This window comes from Thamnophis elegans, chromosome 16, assembly GCF_009769535.1.
Source record: "Thamnophis elegans isolate rThaEle1 chromosome 16, rThaEle1.pri, whole genome shotgun sequence".
Taxonomy (NCBI): Eukaryota; Metazoa; Chordata; class Lepidosauria; order Squamata; family Colubridae; genus Thamnophis; species Thamnophis elegans.
The window spans coordinates 29,394,414-29,412,903 of NC_045556.1; the positions used below are offsets into that span (position 1 = coordinate 29,394,414).

Genomic DNA, 18,490 nt, shown 5'->3' on the forward strand with positions numbered 1-18,490 from the left:
GAGGAGGAGGAAAAAGAGAGACAGAGACCAGAAGAGAAAGAGAGAGAGAGGAGAGAGAAAGAAGAAAGAGGAGAGGAGAGACAGAGAGGGGGGAGAGAGGGGAGGAGAGAAAAAAAACCGAGAGAGAGAAAGAGAGAGAGAAAGAAAGACAAAAAAGAGAGTGAGGAAAAGAGACAGAGAGAGAGAGAGAAAAAAAGAGAGAATGAGAAAAAGAAGAAAGAAAAAAGAGGAAAAGAGACAGCGGGGAAAGGGAGAGAAATAGACAGAGAGAGGGGGAGAGAGAAAAGCAGATAGAAAGAGTGAGAGAAAGAGAGGATGAGATAGAGAAAGAAAGTGAGGAAAAGAGAGAGAGGAGAGAGAAAGAAAAGAGAGAGAGGAGAGAGAAAGAAAATAGAGAGAGGAGAGAGAAAGAATGAGGAAAAGAGAGAGACAGGAGAGAGAAAGAAAGAGAGAGGAGAGAGAAAGAAAAGAGAGAGGAGAGAGAAAGAAAACAGAGAGAGAAAGAGAGAAAGAAAGAATGAGGAAAAGAGACAGAGGAGAGAGAAAAAACAGGGAGAAAGAAAGAAAAAAGTAAAAGAGAGAATGAGATAGAAAAAGAACAAGGAAAAGAGAGTGAGAAAGAGAAAGAGATAGAAAAGAGAAAGAAGAAAAAGAGAAAGAGAGAAAAAAAAAGAGAGAGAGGTGGAAGGGCTGTCTTTTGGTTTGAATCAAAGGCTCGATTGTGTTGTTAAAAACCCAACAGTGATTCTGCAGGCTAATCCAAAGATTGTGAGCTTGGAAACGAAAGCCCTGCTTTCTGTGTTTATCGTGACGATTGCATACAACATGAGGCTGCCTGCATGATGAAATCCAGCACTTAATCGGAAAAGGAAGGCAAAACTGTCTGCCTTTCAGGTCAAAAAGAAATAATAATAATAATAATATCCCCTCCCTGTCCCTTCCTTTGGAGGAATGAGACCAGGCCTAAAGGCTATTTGGTCATTGCAACAGGCCTGCAGGCGTTTCATGAGAATTCATCTGGTTCGATGTTCATAATTGTGTGTTAAACGTCCCAACCTCGGCTGCACTTCTGTGCCCTCCTGATGGCTTATTTTTCCTTCGTCCCCACAGAAAGGAAGTGGGGCCATTTTAAACACCGTGAAGACAAAGGCAAACCCTGCTATGAAGACCGTCTACAAATTTGTAAGTGCCCAGAGCGAGTCTTTGGAGTGAAGGGCTACCTCTCAGCATTGGTCATCTCTGAAAAAAACTATCAGCTGTAGCCCAGAGGTGGGATTCAGCCGGTTCAGACTGATTCGGGCAAACCCGTAGTGGCAACCGCTGGTGAGCCCTTCTACCCACCCTGGCTCTAGGCCAGGGATGGCCAACTTTTTGGCACCAAACCAGAACACGCATACATGCATGCGCATATGTGGCACCGGAAAACCCGAAGACCAACTGACCAGCGCACGGATGCCTGTTTTTTGGCAGGGGTTTTGGCCATTTTACGGGCCGTTTTCAGGCTGTTTTTTAGACTGTTTTATGGCCCCAAAACAGCTAAAAAAAAACAGCCCCAAAATGGCCCTAGAAAACAGCCCAAAAAGGCCCGTTTTTTAATGCTGTTTTTCTGACCCATTTTCTGGTCCGTTTTCCGGCCGCCAAATATGGCCTGAAATGCCCCCCAAAAACAGCCTGGAAACTGGCCTGAAATAGGGCCTGTTATTTGGCCATTGTTTGACCGTTTTCCAGAGCCCTGGTGCCCGTGAAGACCAGCTGGCTGGCGCGTGAAAATGGCCTGGAAAAAAAAAGGCCTGTTTTTTCCGGACGTTTTCCGGCCTTCCGGCACCCGCGAAGACCAGCTGGCCAAAAAAACCCAGAAGAGCAGCTGGCGATGGTGCGCTTGCCCACAGAGAGAGCTGTGCATGTCATCTAGGACGTCCTATTTAGCCACATTTCCGAAACTGCGCACATACATGCAAGCCACACACATGAGCAAAGCAGGCACGTGTTCTTGGTTTTTCTTTGTAGACATTTCACTTCTCATCCGAGGAGCTTCTTGAGCTCTGACTGCATGGTGGCTGGGGAAATGGAAGGATGATGCTCCTTGCAGACAGCTGGTCCTTTGCATCCCTTATAGAGGGTCATTGAGGCCACTTGGGAGGCTTCTCGGTGTCCTCAGGGTCACCTGAGTGGTGCAAATGGGCGGTTGGAGCTACTGAAAGGACCGTGTTGTAGACAGGAGATAGATGATGTCGTATCCCCCCCCTTTTGTTGAGAGAGGGTGGTTCAATTTGGACATCGCTGGCTGCCTTGACCCCCTCTTTCAAACCAGTGGTCCTCTCTGTCCAAAGCGTGTCTTCAAAAGAGTGACCCTCTTGTCTTTGAAATGTGGACGGACTGGCTGAATCGGGTCCTGATAGGTTTGTTCTCCTGTGTTGAGTCATGTGTTTGCGAAGTGGGCTGTTTTGTTTCCCCAATGCACAGATCTGCACGTAGCTCATTGCATTGTACTGCATATTCACCTTATTCAGTTTGTGTCTGGGTGTTTTTATCCTTGGGGTGGACAAATAAATCCTTCCGTTCCCCCCCCCCCCCCAAAAAAAATCCAATCAGAAGCTGAAGAAGCTTCTTGGATGGTGTGAACCGGCTGAATCACACCACCACCTGTAGCTTCAAGGCAGGCCCGTCTTCATTTCCAAAGTTTACTAAACGACCAGTTGTTTAAACTACCTGTATTTAACTTTGTAGTTGACACTTTTTGCAAGATTTCAATACGACTTAGGGAGAAGCGTGCCCCACAGCCCTCTTGAGTTCCATTTTACTAGGCAGAGGGTGTCAGGAGGCCGTTGTGGCTGAAAATGGAGCTCAGGAACCCGTTTTCCCTGGCTGAGAGCTCGGGTCACCACAGGCGTCCCCAATATGAGTGGCGTCAAGCTGGCCACGCCCCCAGCCCAGCCCCCTGAGGTCAAACGCAACCCTGATGAGGCCCTCAATGAAATCGAGTTTGACACCCCTTCATGTCTATCAGCCCTGAGCTTCTTCTGGCCTCCTTCTCGCGTGGTGCCTGCAAGCTTTGATGAAAGGACTTGTGGGCACCGCCTGCCCTCTGCATGTCTGGTCCTTTTGGTGGGAACCCTCAAGGAACCCCAAAATCTGGTGTCTCCCGCTTGGTCTGAGCTCCAGACATTTCTCTTCCACAGCAGGCCAGGCAGATGTAGAAGCTGGACTGTCCCTCAGTCCCTCCAGCCGAGAGCACGCAGCAGAGATAAAAAATAATTAGGGGATAAAATAAGAACCTCTCGCTTTAAAACCAGGATGTTCTCCCACCAACAGAAATCTCTTCCTCTCATTAAAGATTGTTTTTTTAACCTCTTGTCTCCTTATTTGTTTTTATGCCCATTATGCCTTCCCCACGATGGTCCATTCTCCACCTCCCACTCCCAGTCTCAGTAATCAGAGAAGGTGGACCTGGGTGGGCTGTGCAAAGCCCCTTGTCTCGGGAGCCAAATAGGGGTTTCTCTCTTAAAACTAACAGCCCCTCTTCCTCTCTCCTCTTCCCTCTCCCTCTCTCTCTCATATGCAGGCAAAAGATCATGCAAAAAATGGGAATAAGGGAGGTGAAAAATTCGCTTGAAGCAAAAGGTACTTGAAGTATGTATTTAGGGGTGGGGGGGGGGGGGGGAAACAGAAAGAAAAACAGAAGAAATGCTCGGCCGGGAAGAGGGGTGGGGGGAAGAAAAGAAAGAAAAAAGGCATTACGGATCAATAGAGAGCCGTTTGGTGCTGTGTTGTTAACACACTTCAAAATGCATTACCAGCTGTCCCGGATTTTTTCCCCCCACGTTATAAATATTCACAGACAAAAAAGCAAATACATTAAGGCCTGACACGGAATGGCTGTTCCTTCGCTCCCCGCCTCCCCCCACCACCCCCAAAAATGGGGACACGGCCAAGAGAATGGAGGCTGGCCCACTTGAAGGCCTGCAAGGGTGCCATCTTTCCTGTGAGCAAGCCTAAAAGTGTGTGGTTGCGGTGTGTGTTCAGTGGTCCTGAGCCAAAAGAAACACGCAGCACGCATGCTTCCTCCCCAGATTTAAGCATGTGCCCGTTCTTTGCGCTTTCTGGCGCATGCTGATCTGACAGCCCAAATGATTGTGGGGGGGAAGGTCGCCTTACACTTGGAGAGCTTTATTCCCACCTGAAAATAAGTGATGGATCCTAAAGAGAATAACAGAATAAAGGTTGGAATAGATAAGCGTTGGAAGGGACCTTGGAGGTCTTCTAGTCCAACCCCTTGCTTAGGCAGGAAACCCTACAACCGCTTCAGACAAATGGCTATCCAACATCTTCTTAAAAACATCAGTATTGGAGCATTTACAACTTCTGGAGCATGTTGTTCCACTGATTAATTGTTCTCACTGTCAGGAAATTTCTCCATGATTCTAAGTTGCTTCTCTCTTGATTAATTTCCACCCATTGCTCTTTTCCTTGCCCTCAGGTGCCTTGGAGAATAGTTTGACTCCCTCTTCTATATGGCAGCCCATGAGATATTGGAAGAACTGCTATCATGTCTCCCCTAGTCCTTCTTTTCATTAAGCTAGACATGCACAGTTCCTGCATACGTTCTTCATATGTTATCTCCAGCTTCAAGTTCTTGGCTTTGGACCGGGTGGAAGAGGGGAAACAGAAGAAGACAAGGGAGCAAAGGAGAGTGAGGCGCTGAAGAACATCTGGTGAAGTTCCAACGAGGGTCCTGCTGGGTTGAGGAGACCATTTTGAACAACTGTTGAAGCATTATGGAAAACACTCTTCTAGATCAGACAATGAAAAGACATTGGGTGAACGTTTGAAGAAGCGTCGAAGGAAAAGCATCCTTCTCCAACTCCTTGTTTTCCTTCCATTCCTAGTCTTCTCCTCTCTTTCATCCTGTCAAGCCAACGTGGTCAAGGCATCATCTTGGACCTTGAGATCTTCCACAGATGTTCTCCAGGAGCAAACTTCTGTTTCCTAGGACCACCTTCGAGGCCCAAGCTAGTGACATCTCCATTGCTAACCAGTTCCCACTTCTCTTCCGGAGATACAATTCCAGATTTTAACCCTCAATTACACGGGAAAGGGAGGGAATTCAACCAGCAGGAAAGAGAGTGGGAATAAGACGAGAGCTTCCCTTCTTCGCTCCGAGACTGGCTGGTGTCCCTCCGTCTTCTGGCTGACTTAATTTGAGGATCTAACCAAGCCCACTGCCACTCTCCATTTCTTAACATTAGCACGAAAATGTCCCGCTTTTTAGGAGAATGGCTAAATCTTACATTTCACCTTTGAGGTTCCAGTTGCCAAATAGGAGTGACAGCAGCGGGAGAAATTTTAAAATGCACCAAAGACGAGGGAAGGCCATTGTTCTTTGGCTGCGCATTGCAATGGTGACCCCTCGGAGATAATCAAGAGTCTCTCTTTGCCCTCGGTTTGCTCCAACGTTGGCTTTTGAATTGCAAATAAGAGATGCTGGCTTGAATTCTGCAAAGGTCAGCCTGGTGTCTCGGAGGTCCTTTCTCTAATACGATCGTGGAAGATTAAATGGCGCTCCCTCCCGATCCCTGTCTTCATTTGTGGGATGGGACGTTGAAAGCATCCGCGGCTTCCTTCCAGCCATCTGCAAATGGACAGCTAACAGAGTGCAGTGCCGTTTCTTGGTTTTGTGGGTCAAAGGAAACGACCCATTCCCAGCATGGCTGTTCTGACTCAGGCTTCCTTGAAAAGCAAGAAGCAGATTCTTGGTCCCAACAAAACCCCTTTTATTTACACGACTGTGAATTCCTTTCATTCACAGTCTGCAACGCTATCAAACAGTCTTTCAAAGGAGTGTTTATCCACGCGCACTTTATCTCGCTCGGAGAGCTGCCAGATAACTAGCTTCCAAACACAGGGCAAAGCAAAACTTGGCACAGAGTCTCTGAGAATCACGAACAGAACTTTCTGGACCAAATGAACGAATTGTTTCCTGCAAAAGTCCACTCCCTGTTCGTTCCCCTTTTGTTTCCTCTAGGAGGGGCCAATCGCCTCCAAGGTGTGGTTTTACTCCCAAGTCGACCTTGCTTTTTTAGTTGTTCTTGTCCTCTGGCAGTTCTGCGCATGCGCACACTGGGAACAGGCTCCAGCTGTTCTGCCTCACTGCTGTCTGACTCCCTCTCTGCCTCCAACGAGAGAGCCCTCATCTGAGCTTTCCTCACCCCTCAGGACTGGCCCATGTTCCTCCCCAACCTCCTCACTGTCCGACTCTGCTGCCAGCTCCGCAGGCCACCGGCGAGCCACAACAATTGCCTCTGTTGAACCCTCAGCTCCGTAGAATTGGCCAGGTCAACGGCAAGAACAGAAGGACAGCATGACCCCCTCCCCTTCCAGATGGTTGCATTTTTGCGGCCACCTGCAAACAAGCTTTTGACCTACTTCCCATGTTCAACGATGGTCTTGGAGGTATCTCCCAAGGGGTTTCAGCACCGACGTGGTCCTCCTTTATCAACTTTTTTGCTGTTGTTCTAACTAGATATGGTCTCCAACTTTGTCACAAAGAACGGTTGCAGGAATTGGGGTATGGATAGTCTAGTGAAGAGAAGGACCAGGGGAGACCTGATAGAAGTCTTCCAATATCTCAGGGGCTGCCCCAAAGAAGAGGGAGTCAAGCTATTCTCCAAAGCACCTCAGGCAGGACAAGAAGCAATGGGTGGAAACTCATCAAGGAGAGAAGCAACTTAGAACCGAGGAGAAATTTCCTGACAAGTTAGAACAATTAATCAGTGGCACTTGCCTCCAGAAGTTGTGAATGCTCCAACACTGGAAGTTTCTAAGATGTTGTTGGATAACTATTTGTCTGAAGTGGTGTAGGGTTTCCTGCCTGAGCAGGGGGTTGGACTAGAAGACCTCCAAGGTCCCTTCCAACTCTGTTATTCTATTCTAGTCCCCCCTTTGTCTGGGCCCTTCTCTGAGTTAGCCAAGTTCTACAAAGACAAGATTATATCCAGTTTATATGAAGTCCCTTCCCGCATGGGGAGTCTTCTTTTCTTTTACATTTTTTTTACAGGTCCTTCATTTTTCTGTGGCACATTTTTTCTTCTTCTTGTGGAAAACCTTGGCTTTCTATGCTTTTTTTTTCTTTCTGTCTTGCACAAGGTCCGTCCATGCTTTGTTATGTTGGACCAAGGGGTTTAGGTCATCCTGTGCTCCCCAAAGAATGCTTTCTAATTGGCTATCGGCTTACCGGCCTCATTAGAGTATTTAAACCAGGGGAGAACTTGAGGGGCAGGTCAGAGGTCAGCCATCAAAGCAGCCCGGCCTCGAGGTCACATGTCTCTATATTTACCAGGCATTAGTGCCTCGACATTTGTCACAAAGAAGTTTAAGGCTGAAGCTTCCTGCACAGCTGGCTTCATTGCACGGAGGACAGCTGAAGCCTTTTCATTAGTTCTAATCTTGGAGGACATTGTGTGGAACATCTCTGTCCTTAACTTGCCTGAATTCTCGCCTGGTTCGTTATACGTGTTCCCTCGGTCCTGTGCTCAAGCCACGGGCTCTCGTAGACCCACCTGGCTTTTCACCGACTGGTTAATTACCTATACACAAGAATTACACGCTTCGGGGAAATTGTAGAAAGCGCAACGAGCATCCTGAATAGAGTGTCAGTGTTCCAAATAGCATGCAGGATTAAATCAGAGTCCAAGGCAGAGTCATCCTTAAAGTTCCAATTTAATAAAACAGACATGTTGGCATCATGCTATGACATCCCAATTCTAAAACTTCCTGGGATTCAACCCAGTTTAAAGTTCATGATCTTGTCCCCACACCCACAAATCCATCACATGGTCCAATCCTCTTCTTCCTCACTAGGACTCCACCCAGCTTCTTCCGGTCAGGTGCAAAGGTGCGGAGACAAAGAATAACCTTGAGCTTCTAGAAAGGATTTGTTTATTTTGAAAACAACACATTCTACCCCTTGCTATTCCCCACTCTTCATGAGAGTGTGGCAGGCCAAAGATTCTTAAAGGAACCGCTGCAGGCCTGACATAGAGTCCTCACCCTCAGAATCTGTTGTGGCTCACCAGCAGATTCGTACAACCAGGAGATTCGGGAGGAAGATGGGCCAGTCCTGGAGTTTGGGAAAGGCTCTGAGGAGGGCTCTGTGTCAGAGGCAGAGAGGGGGCCAGGGCCGTCTGACAGTTATCAACTGCCTTCAGAGTCAGGCATCAGTGAGGCAGAAGAACAGCTGGGGCCTGTTCCCAGTGTGCGCATGCGCAGAGCTGCCAGACAAAGGGAACAGCTAAAGAGCAGGGGTCAACTTGGGAGGAAGGCCACAGGTGGACGGTGAATGGCCCCTCCCAGAGGAAATAAAAGAGGAGCGAAAGGGGAGTGGAGTTTGCAGGAGGTAATTAGTTCATTTCATTGGTTGGTGACTCTCCGAGACTCCTTGCCAGGTTCTGCAGAGATCGGCCTGGCAGCTCTCCAAGCCAGATAAGGTCTGTGACCATAAATCCTCCCTTGAAAGACTTTGCTGGATGTGAAGGAGCAGAATTCACAGCAAATTAATAAAAAGGGTTTTTGTTGCGACAAAGAGTTTGCTTCGTGCTCTCAGGAAGCCTCGGTCAGAACAGAATGAAAGGTGGTGTAATTCTATTTATTCTTCTGGGCAGGACATCAGTGAAAATGGCTGTTCCACCATGCCAGAAGAGTCAACCTCAAGAACGACGCCCTCTCCCTTGGCTGAAAAGAGGGACCCCCAAACTCCGAGATGACCGGCGACCCATCACTGTTCACTTTGGCCAGGTAAGCTGTGGAGATGACTTGTAACTTCCTGTAGTAAGACTAGTTTTAAAACCTTTAAGTTGACTTTCAGATGGGTGGACTTCAACTTCCAGAATTTCCCAGGCAGTGTTAGTTGAAGTCCAGACTTCTTAAAGTCTCCAAGGTTGATAACGAGAAACACTGGTCTAGGTTACACCCCAGTGGTGGGTTTCAAAAATTGTTTGAACCTACTCTGTGGGTGTGGCCTCCTTTGTGGGAGTGGCTTGCCACCCATGTGACCGGATGGGAGTGGCTTGCTGCCCATGTGACCGGATATGAAGATGCCAACAACACTTGTCAGAACCACCTTAAATTACCTCACACACAGCACTGGCATGCATAAGAATATGATGTAAACTTGTTTTTTAAAAGGCATCTATGGTTTGCGTTAAAACAACTTCAACATACGCAATGTTCTGATTGCACCACAAACGCAGTAGTCATCCTTACCTTTCACAGAGGCACGGAGTTTTATAATTTTTTTTTGTTTTGTTATTTTATTTGGATTTATAGGCCGCCCTTTTCCCTGAGGGGACTCAGGGCGGCTTACAATCATTAGGGAGGGGGTGCAATTCAAAACAAACAATATGTGAACAAAATAAATAAAGTAATAAAAACACAACTTGCATTCAACATCCAACACTCGGGTGGGGCAAATATGAGCATGATAGTGTAGAATAACCATATCCAAGGACCAGTGGTGGGTTTCAAAAATTTTTGGAACCTCTTCTGTAGGTGTGGCCTGCTTTCCAGGTCCACTGGTGGAACCTCTTCTAACCGGTTCGGTAGATTTGACAAACCGGTTCTACCAAATAGGTGCGAACTGGTAGGAACCCACATCTGTTACACCCTATTGTTCTCTGGATGCTGAGGGAGGAATTCATGGAAGATCAAACACTCATAATCTGAACCTTCACAAACTGTCAGAAAGAAATGGAAAGCTTCAGCAATGGACAATGCCTGCCAATACATGGAGCAATCAGGATGTCAGAGAAATACTTCAAGAGGTGACCCAATGCTGTAATGATGATGCAATGGTAGCCATGAGTCAGCAGTTTTTTTTTATTGTTATCACTTTAAGAGTCTCTATTATAAGAGAGGCCCTGTTGAGGCATATCTCACTCTCCGTGTGTTCTTCCTTGCTGTAGCTGCTGATTGTTTGGCCTTTGCCTAGTATATGTATGTATATTCTTTTGTATAGATAAACCACTATTCATTCTTATAAACCTCTGTTTGATGTTATTGCTCCTGGATTGTCTCACATAGTCACACTGCATACACTCTGACTGAGCTATGGACCCAGTCCAGGGAGAAGGCCAGAGTGACTAGAGAAACCAGAGAGAAGAGAAACCCATTGAGAGCTTGCTCCAGAGTCAAAGGGGTTGTGCATCGTGGTTTGTTAGTGGTCAGTGCTTGTAACGGAAACAAGCAACAACGCTTCCGTCAGCATAATGAGAGGAAACCACCGTATTTTTCGGACTATAAGATGCACCGAGTATAAGATGCACCATGATTTTTAAATTTTAAAAAAGATTTTTGCATTCTGCAGGCCTCCCAAACCTTCTGCATGCATCGTTTTTTGCAAAAAAAAGGGCACGCAGAGCTTTGGGAGGCTTGTAGAGTGCTCCGGGGGGGGGGGGGGAGCAAAAACGAGCAAAAATGAGCCTTTTTTGTAAAAAAAAAGAAAGGGGGGGCATGCAGAGGCTTTTGGAGGCTTATAGAATGTTCCTGGGGGCTGGGGGCACAAAACCGGCCCATTTTTTGCTCGTTTTTGTCCAGCCCCCAGGAGCATTTTGCAAGCCTCCCAAACCCTCTGCACCTCCATTTTTACAAAGGGGACGTGTTTTCGGTAGGCCAAAAAATGCTGCATTCAGTGTATAAGACGCACCCAGATTTCCACCCTCTTTTGGGGGGGGAGGGTGCGTTTATACTCCGATAAATACGGTACCTCTCCTGGAGTATAAAGATGGACATGTACCTGCGAAGGGATGAGTTGTGTAATTATTAATCTACCATCAGTCCTGAATGATGGGGACCAGGGAAGAAATGAAAAAGCATTAGCCAGCATAATTCTGGCTTTGGAGGACTGGGGGCATTGCACAGTGTGTATGTTAGAGGGGCTGTGTGCAGTAAAATGTTGCTGACAAGGAGACTGTATAAAGCACAACGGAAGCTGGGCGGGGAGGAGCATGGTTCTGCAGGCTATGAGAGAGACAAAATTATGTTTGATGTTACGGCTCCCGGGTTGTCTCACATAGTCACACTATGCACACTCTGACACAGGAGTTCTAGCAGGTGCCAGTCTGAAGTTTGGGGGTATATCTAGTCCATGAGATATTTCCAACAGTCGTTTTGCATCTTTGAGGGAGCCACCTCCCCTCCTGCTGAAGAAAATATCACCCAATCTTGGCTCCTCCTGTTGTGGCCCGCCAGCAGCCAGTGGAGCTGATGGCAGACTAAGACATTGAGGAGGATTGGGGAGGAACCTGGGCCAGTCCTGGAGTCTGGGGAAGGCTCGGATGAGGGCTCTGTGTCAGAAGCTGAGAGGGGGCCAGGGCTGTCCGACAGTTATCAGCTGCCTTCGGAGTCAGAGATCAGTGGGGCAGAAGAACAGCTGGAGCGTGTTCCCAGTGTGCGCATGCGCAGGGCTGCCAGGAGAAGGGAACAGCTAAGGAACAAGGGCCGACTCGGGAGTAAAGCCACAGGTGGACAGTGAATGGTGAAGAAAGGGGAGCGAAAGGGGAGTGGAGTTTGCAGGAGACAATTAGTTCAATTCATTGGGTTGAAGATCTGTTCCTGAGTTCTTGCCAAGGAATTGCTGCTACAGCGTGGCGTTTGGAAGATATCAGCCTGGCAGCTCTCCAAGCCTGATAAGGTCTGTGATTGTCAATTCACCCTTGAAAAGACTTTGCTGGAAGTGAATGAGAGGAATTCACATTTGCTTAAAACAAAGGGGTTTTGTCGGGAGAAAGAATCTGCTTCGTGATCTGGAGAAGCCTAGTTCAGAATACTCCCATCCTTCTACCTGGGTTTCAACTGTCTTTCGTTCAGTCCTGGTGCCAGCCAGCCACCAGTATCTTAGGATAATCAGCACTGCAGCACCCTTTGAAGAGAAAAAAAATCAACCAACGGGGGTGGGGGTGGAAAATCAATTAGTGGCTCTTTAATAGCAGGCTTCATATTTCGGTATTGACTCTTGTGGGTAACAAGCTGGTTTGGTTTTATGATGTTCTCTGATATACCGTTTGTGAAAAACAGCCAGGATGAAGCGACTTGTCATTTGTTGTTCGTTGCGAAGTTGTGTCCAACCCATCGCGACCCCATGGACCACATTCCTCCAGGGCTTCCTGTCCTCTACCATCCTCTGGAGTCCATTTAATCTCATGCTGACTGCTTTGCTAACTCCATCCAGCCACCTCCTTCTTTGCCGGCCCCTCCTCCTCCTCCTCCTCCTCTTCCTCCTTCTTCTTCTCCTCCTCCTCTTCCTCCTCCTCCTCCTCCTTCCCCATTCTCCCCTCCTCCTCCCCTTCTCTTTTCTCCTCTTCTCCACTATTCCTTCTCCCCCTCTTTCTCTCTTCACATTCTTGATTGTTGTTGTTGTTAGTTGTGAAGTGGTGTCCGACCCATCGCGACCCCATGGACAACATTCCTCCAGGCCTTCCTGTCCTCTACCATCCTCCGGCGTCCATTTAAGCTCATGCTGGCTGCTTCGGTGACTCCATCCAGCCACCTCCTTCTCTGCCATCCCCTTCTTCTTCTTTTGCCCTCCATCTTTCCCAGCATGAGGCTCTTCTCCAGGGAGTCCTTCCTTCTCCTTAGGTGGCCAAAGTCTTTGAGTTTCCTCTTCAGGATCTGGCCTTCTAAAGAGCACCCAGGGTTGATCACCTCTAGGACTAGCTCTATTCTGATTGATTGACTGACTGACTGACTGACTGACTGACTGACTGATTGATTGATTGATTGATTGACCGACCGGTTGGATGGCCTTGCAGTCCAAGAGACTCGCAGGAGTCTTTTCCAGCACCAGAGCTCAAAGGCCTCCATGCTTTGGTGCTCAGCTTTTCTTATCATTACAAATAATGGATTTAACTTTGCAAGCTTTTTGGGATCAAGGGGGAGAGAGAGATGTCATTGGTAATTTTGCCGGCCTCGATGGCAGTCTTCGTCAGGTGACCCTTGGCTCAGTGGAGTGGCAACATTGAAAGGTTGGAAGTGATTAAAGGATTGCTTTCTTGGCAAGGAGATAAGAAATGACTCAAGATCCAGGGTGACATTGGCAGGTTTGGTAACATTTGGAAATATTCCTGGGTCTTCAGGCCTGCCACATTTTCCTACTGTGGGAAACTGGGATAGGGGATATATAGTCATAATAACATCCCTTAATAATGTAATAACATTCCAAGGGATGCGGTGGTTCAGTGGCTAAGATGCTGAGCTTGTCAATCAGAAAGGTTGGCAGAAGAAGGGAAGGGAAGGGAAGGGAAGGAAGAAAGGAAGAGGGAGCAAAGGAAGAAGGGAGGGAGAAAGGAGTAAATGAAAAAGGAAGGAAAGGAAGAAAAGGGGGAAAGGGAAGGGAAGGAAGAGGGAGCAAGGGAATGAGGGAGGGAGGAAGGAGTAAAGAATGAAAAAAGGGAATGAAGGGAAGGATGGAAGGGAAGGGAAGGAAGAAAGGAAGAGGGAGGGAAAGTAAAAACAAGGAAGGAGTATAGAATGAAAAAAAGGAAGGCAAGGAAAGAAAGGGAAGGAAGAAAGGAAGAAAAAGCGAGGGAGGGAAAGGTAAAACAAAGAAGGAAGGAGTAAGGAATGAAAAAAGAAAAGGGAAGGGAAGGAAGAAAGGGGGGAAGGAAGAGGGAGCAAGGGAAGGAGGAAGGGAGAAAGGAGTAAATGAAAAAAGAAGGAAAGGAAAGAAAGGAGGAAGGGATGGAAGAGGGAGCAAGGGAAGGAGGGAGGGAGAAGTAAAGAATGAAAAAAGAAAAAAGGAAGAGAAGGAAGGAAAGGAAGAGGGAGGGAGGGAAAGGAAAAATAAGGAAGTATAGAATGAGAAAAGAAAAAAGAGGGAAAGGAAAGGAAGAAAGGTAGAGAAAGCGAGGGAAGGAGGGAGGATGGAAGGGAAAGGAAAAACAAGGAAGGAGTAAAGAAGGAAAAAGGAAGGAAAGGGAAAAGAAAGGAAAATTAGAAAAGGAAGGGCAGAACATGGGGAAAAAAGGAAAGGAAAGGCCCTTCTCACCCCTTCAAATGCCAAATGAAAAGAACATCAAATTACCCTTTGGGGCAGAGGTTCCGGAGAGGCCACTTCAAGAGACCAAGATGCAGAAGGAGACTCGGAGCGAATGTCTTCCTCCCCTGACCCAAACGATGCACAAAATCCAACGGCAGTCAACACTCCCCCCCCCCCCAGTTTCGGCAGTGGCGGCTGCCTGCTCACAGCCCCGGCAGAGCCGGCCTTAATTGAGTTGTGCTGTCAGAGTGACAAACACATTTGCATAGAGTCTATTTATTTTGTTCGCTGAAGTCCACTGGCTGCGGTTGGGGGGAACATCCTTAATCAGCGCGCTGTAAGTCAGCCGGCAGCTCCTCGCTCCGGCTGTCTCTGTCCGAGGCGCTTTTCTTCATTAAGTGACAGATTAACTGAAGGGGACGAGCGAGCGGTGTGTGTGTGTGTGTTGCCGAGCCTAACTGCAACATTTAATTTTAACTCATTAGGGGCTCACCCAACTGGAGTTGACAGTTGGTCATGGGTGTCTTCTCCCACCGGTCGCAGTCATTAATCTGCTCACAAAGAGGGCGGATGGAGTTCAACCGCCTGCTGGCTGAAGCGACAACAGCATAAACACCTTTCGGCTGTCGTCGTTCAGTTGTCGTTGTTCCCGCTCCCCGACACAACACAACATGGTTGGGAAGCTGCCTCCCGGTTTCTTCTCCCTGCATTTGCAAACAACCTTTCGACCTACGGGAGGATCAGGGATAGGATTCAGCCAGTTTGGGCAAAACGGTAGCTCCGACGATCAGCTGGGAGCGAACTGGTTCGCTGCGATGACCAGGTGGGCCAACTGCCCCGCCCCTGTGCTTTACTTACCTATATCTTCTCAGTGTTCTGACCCGACTTACTTAGAAAGCAAGAAGCAGAGCCTTGATCCCGACAAAACCCCTTTTATTTACAAATCTATGAATTCCTTTCATTCACAGTCCACAAGGCTTAGCAAACAATCTTTCATAGGAATGTTTATCAACACGAACCTTATCTCATTTAGAGCGCTGAGAGGTAATTAATTTCCAAATGCAGGGCAAAGCGAAACTCGGCACATAGTCTCTTATAATCACCATCAGAACTTTCTACTCTTGAAACAATCGAACGAATTGTTTCCTGCAAAAGTCTCCTCCCCATTCACTCCTCTTTTGTTTCCCATGGGAGAGGCCAATCACCTCCAAGGTGTGGCTTTACTCCCAATCCCTTTTATTAAACGAATGTGAATTCCTCTCATTCACGTTCAGCCAAGGCCTGGCAAACAGTCTTTCAAAGGCGTATTTATGACCACAGACCTTATCTAGCTTGGAAAGCGGCCATGTAAATATTTTTCCAAATAAGGGGCTGTGCAAGGAAAGGCTGGGCACAGAGTCTCTGAGATTCACGAACAGATCTTCACACTCCTGAAACGAACGAAGGAACGAATTGTTTCCTGCAAAAGCCCCCTCCCCTTTCACTCCTCTTTTATTTCCTATGGGAGGGGCCAATCACCTCTGAGGTGTGGCTTTACTCCCAAGTCGACCCTGATTTCTTAGTTGTTCTTGTCTTCTGGCAGTTCTGCACATGCGCACACTGGGAACAGGCTCCAGCTGTTCCTCTGCCTCGCTGCTGTCTAGCTTCCTCTCTGCCCTCGTCTGAGCTTCCCCCAGCCCCCAGGACTGGCCCATGTTCCTCCCCAACCTCCTCACTGTCTGACTTTGCTGCCAGCCCCACTGGCCGCTGGCAGTCACAACACTCAGCTGATTTGCACTGGCAGAGCACATTGCTGTGCCTCAGCACTTTCAAAGCACGCAATCCCCGAACCGGTTGTTAAACCAGCAGGCTCCTAGTACTGGGGAGAGTCCTTGCACGTCTTGCCTTCAGAGGAGCTGCCTTGGTGGGGCGAGTTGTGGCTTTTTGCCGTGGGGGTAGAAAGAGGGGAGAGGCCCTCATTTGTGGGTCTCCCTGTTCTGCTCAGGAGGAGCCGAATTGCTTTTGTGATGCTTGTTCCTTCTTAAACACGAACCATTCAGCTGACGTTTTTCTCCTTCAGACGGTTCTCGCAATTGCTTTCTCCGGTGGCTATCAGATATGCACCTTCTCCATCCCTGTGGGTCAGTGGTGTCAAACTCGAGGCCCAGGAGTTGGATCTGGCCTGTGGGATGCTTAAATCTGGCCCATGGGGGAAGCAGCAAATGAACGGGCCATGGTGCCTCTGCTAATAAAAAGGGAGCTCGGGTGGTGGAGGGACGCATGCCCCCCCACCAAACTCCATTTTTGCTGGCAGAGGGCTACCAAAACCAAAGGAGAAATGTTTCCCCCTTTACATTTGAGCATGGAAGAAGGGACAGGGAAGGAGAAAGGGAAAGAGGAAAGAAAAAGAAAGGAAGATGGGAAGAGAGCAAGGAAGGAAAAAGAAGGAAAGGGGAAGGAAGAAGAAAGGAGATTGAAGAGGGAAGGAAGGAAGGATATTATGATGAGAGGGAGGGAGGGACTTGGGAGTAAGGCCACAGGTGGACGGTGAATGGCCCTTCCCATAGGGAATAAAAGAGGAGCGAAAGGGGAGTGGAGTTTGCAGGAGGCAATTAGTTCGCTTCATTGGTTCCTGACTCTCCGAGATTCCTTGCCAAGTTTTGCAGAGATCGGCCTGGCAGCTCTCCAAGCCAGATAAGGTCTGTAACCGTAAATCCTCCCTTGAAAGACTTTGCTGGATGTGAATGAGCAGAATTCACAGCCAATTCATAAAAGAGGTTTTTGTCGGGACAAGGAGTTTGCTTCATGCTCTTGGGAAGCCTGGGTCAGAACATCGATTACATTGACCAGACATGGCCAGGAATCTCGCAATAGATTCCCGCAGCTGCCAAGTTCACCTAGCTAAAAGTGTGACACCCTTTTAGAAACACACACTCGTATTTCTAGAAGGTTTCTGGGCTGCCATCGATGCCGGAAACATATTTGATATGCACGCAACAACCTGCAGGACAGACCGTCCTTCCCTGTAGGTTATCAAATGCAGCTTAGTGTTCACCTTAACGGCAGCTGCTTCGGATTGCGTCTTTGAGCTCAGGAACCAGCCCCACAAGGGGAAAGCATCGAAATGTGGACAGGGATTTTTTTTTTATTGTTCTTAAAAAAAAAAAAAGTTAAAGTTTTTAAAACCCGGCCCAGCTTTGTGCCTTTTGCTTCCCACGCGTCGGGTGAATTTTCTGCGTTTTTCCGCCAGAAATGTATGCCGTTAGTTCTCCGCTGACAGGGTCCTTGAGGATTTGACAGTGAAATTTTTTCCAGCCGCTGCTGCTTCTTCGTTAGGATCCTGGCGCTGTCTAACAAGGCAGCCAAGTCGCCTTCGCCGTGTGTTTGTTCTCGCAGGGCTCGGGGCTGCTGCAGTCAGCGCATCGACCAAGGCTGATCATTACAAGGGCGTTCGCTACCATGAATAAAAATGTCACACCCGCTCCTCCCTTCTCGCAGCGGTACAAAATGTCAGCTCTGTCAAACACACATTGCAAGGAGCACGGAGCGGTTGGTACAAATTGGAAAGCCGAATATTCCCTCGGCTTTCTGATATTCTTCATTTGAAGCCGGAGAAAAAGAGTTGTTAACCTATTGCTTGTGATTTCTTCTTTTTTTTTCCTTTTTTTAAAAACGCTCGCCGGAGCCCCAGAATGGACAGGCTCCTGGCGTGTTGGGGAGGCGGCGGGAGAAGGGAGGAATCCACCTCTTGCGGATTTGGGGAGAACCAAACTCCTCCCTGCTTGGTCTCGGAGGATTTCGTGGAGGGACGTTTCTGTCCGCGGCAGGGTTAGCTTCGTTGTGATTTCGGGAGAGTTTTGCCAAGAATTTCCCAAGCATCTCACAGCCCGCTAAGCACTCCCCGAGACATGCGTAATGGCACGCATAGCCCTTTCTGTGGACATGCAAGCTTTCACCCCGCTCAGCTCCACCGCGCACCTCCCACTGGCCAGCTAATTTCCAGGTCTCTGCTGTGCATGCATGGGGTGCAAACAGAACTAGAACTCACCATCTCCTGGTGATTGGCCCAAAGTCACCTAGGCGGCTTTTATCCCTAAAGCAGGACTAGAACTCACTGTCTCCTGGTGATTGGCCCAACGTCACCCAGCTGAGCCCAAAATTTCTGACGGTTGTTCAGTGAGTGTTGCCTCCTTCACCTTTCAGTCGTTAAGCGAATTGCTGCAGGTGTTCAATTGTGAACGTGGCTGTTAAGTGAATCCAGCTTCCCCATTGTCAGAAACTCGCAAAAGGGGGATCACATGACCCCGGTGACACAGCAACTGTCATAAATATGAATCCGTTGCGAAGAGTCGGTATCCAGTGACCACAGGGAGGCTGCAACATTCGTAAGTGTGGAAAACAGCCATAAGTCCTCTTTTTCAAATGTTGCGGTCCCTAAATGGAACGGTTCTAAGCCAACCGCTACCTGTAGCCTATTTTAAAGGT

At 48.1% G+C, this 18,490-nt stretch overlaps 1 protein-coding gene across 1 annotated transcript in view; it reads left to right on the forward strand.

Annotated features, from left to right (window-relative positions):
- Nucleotides 1-1,083: 1,083 nt before the first annotated feature.
- LOC116519356 (DENN domain-containing protein 1A-like) overlaps nt 1,084-18,490 on the forward strand; it is a gene marked incomplete at its 5' end in the record, with an annotated part of 47,856 nt that continues 30,449 nt past the window's right edge. The window contains 6 exon segments of the mRNA XM_032233198.1: nt 1,084-1,182; nt 3,563-3,577; nt 3,579-3,605; nt 3,607-3,621; nt 8,658-8,741; nt 8,743-8,790. Of these exon segments, the coding sequence (XP_032089089.1) occupies nt 1,084-1,182; nt 3,563-3,577; nt 3,579-3,605; nt 3,607-3,621; nt 8,658-8,741; nt 8,743-8,790 (288 nt within the window).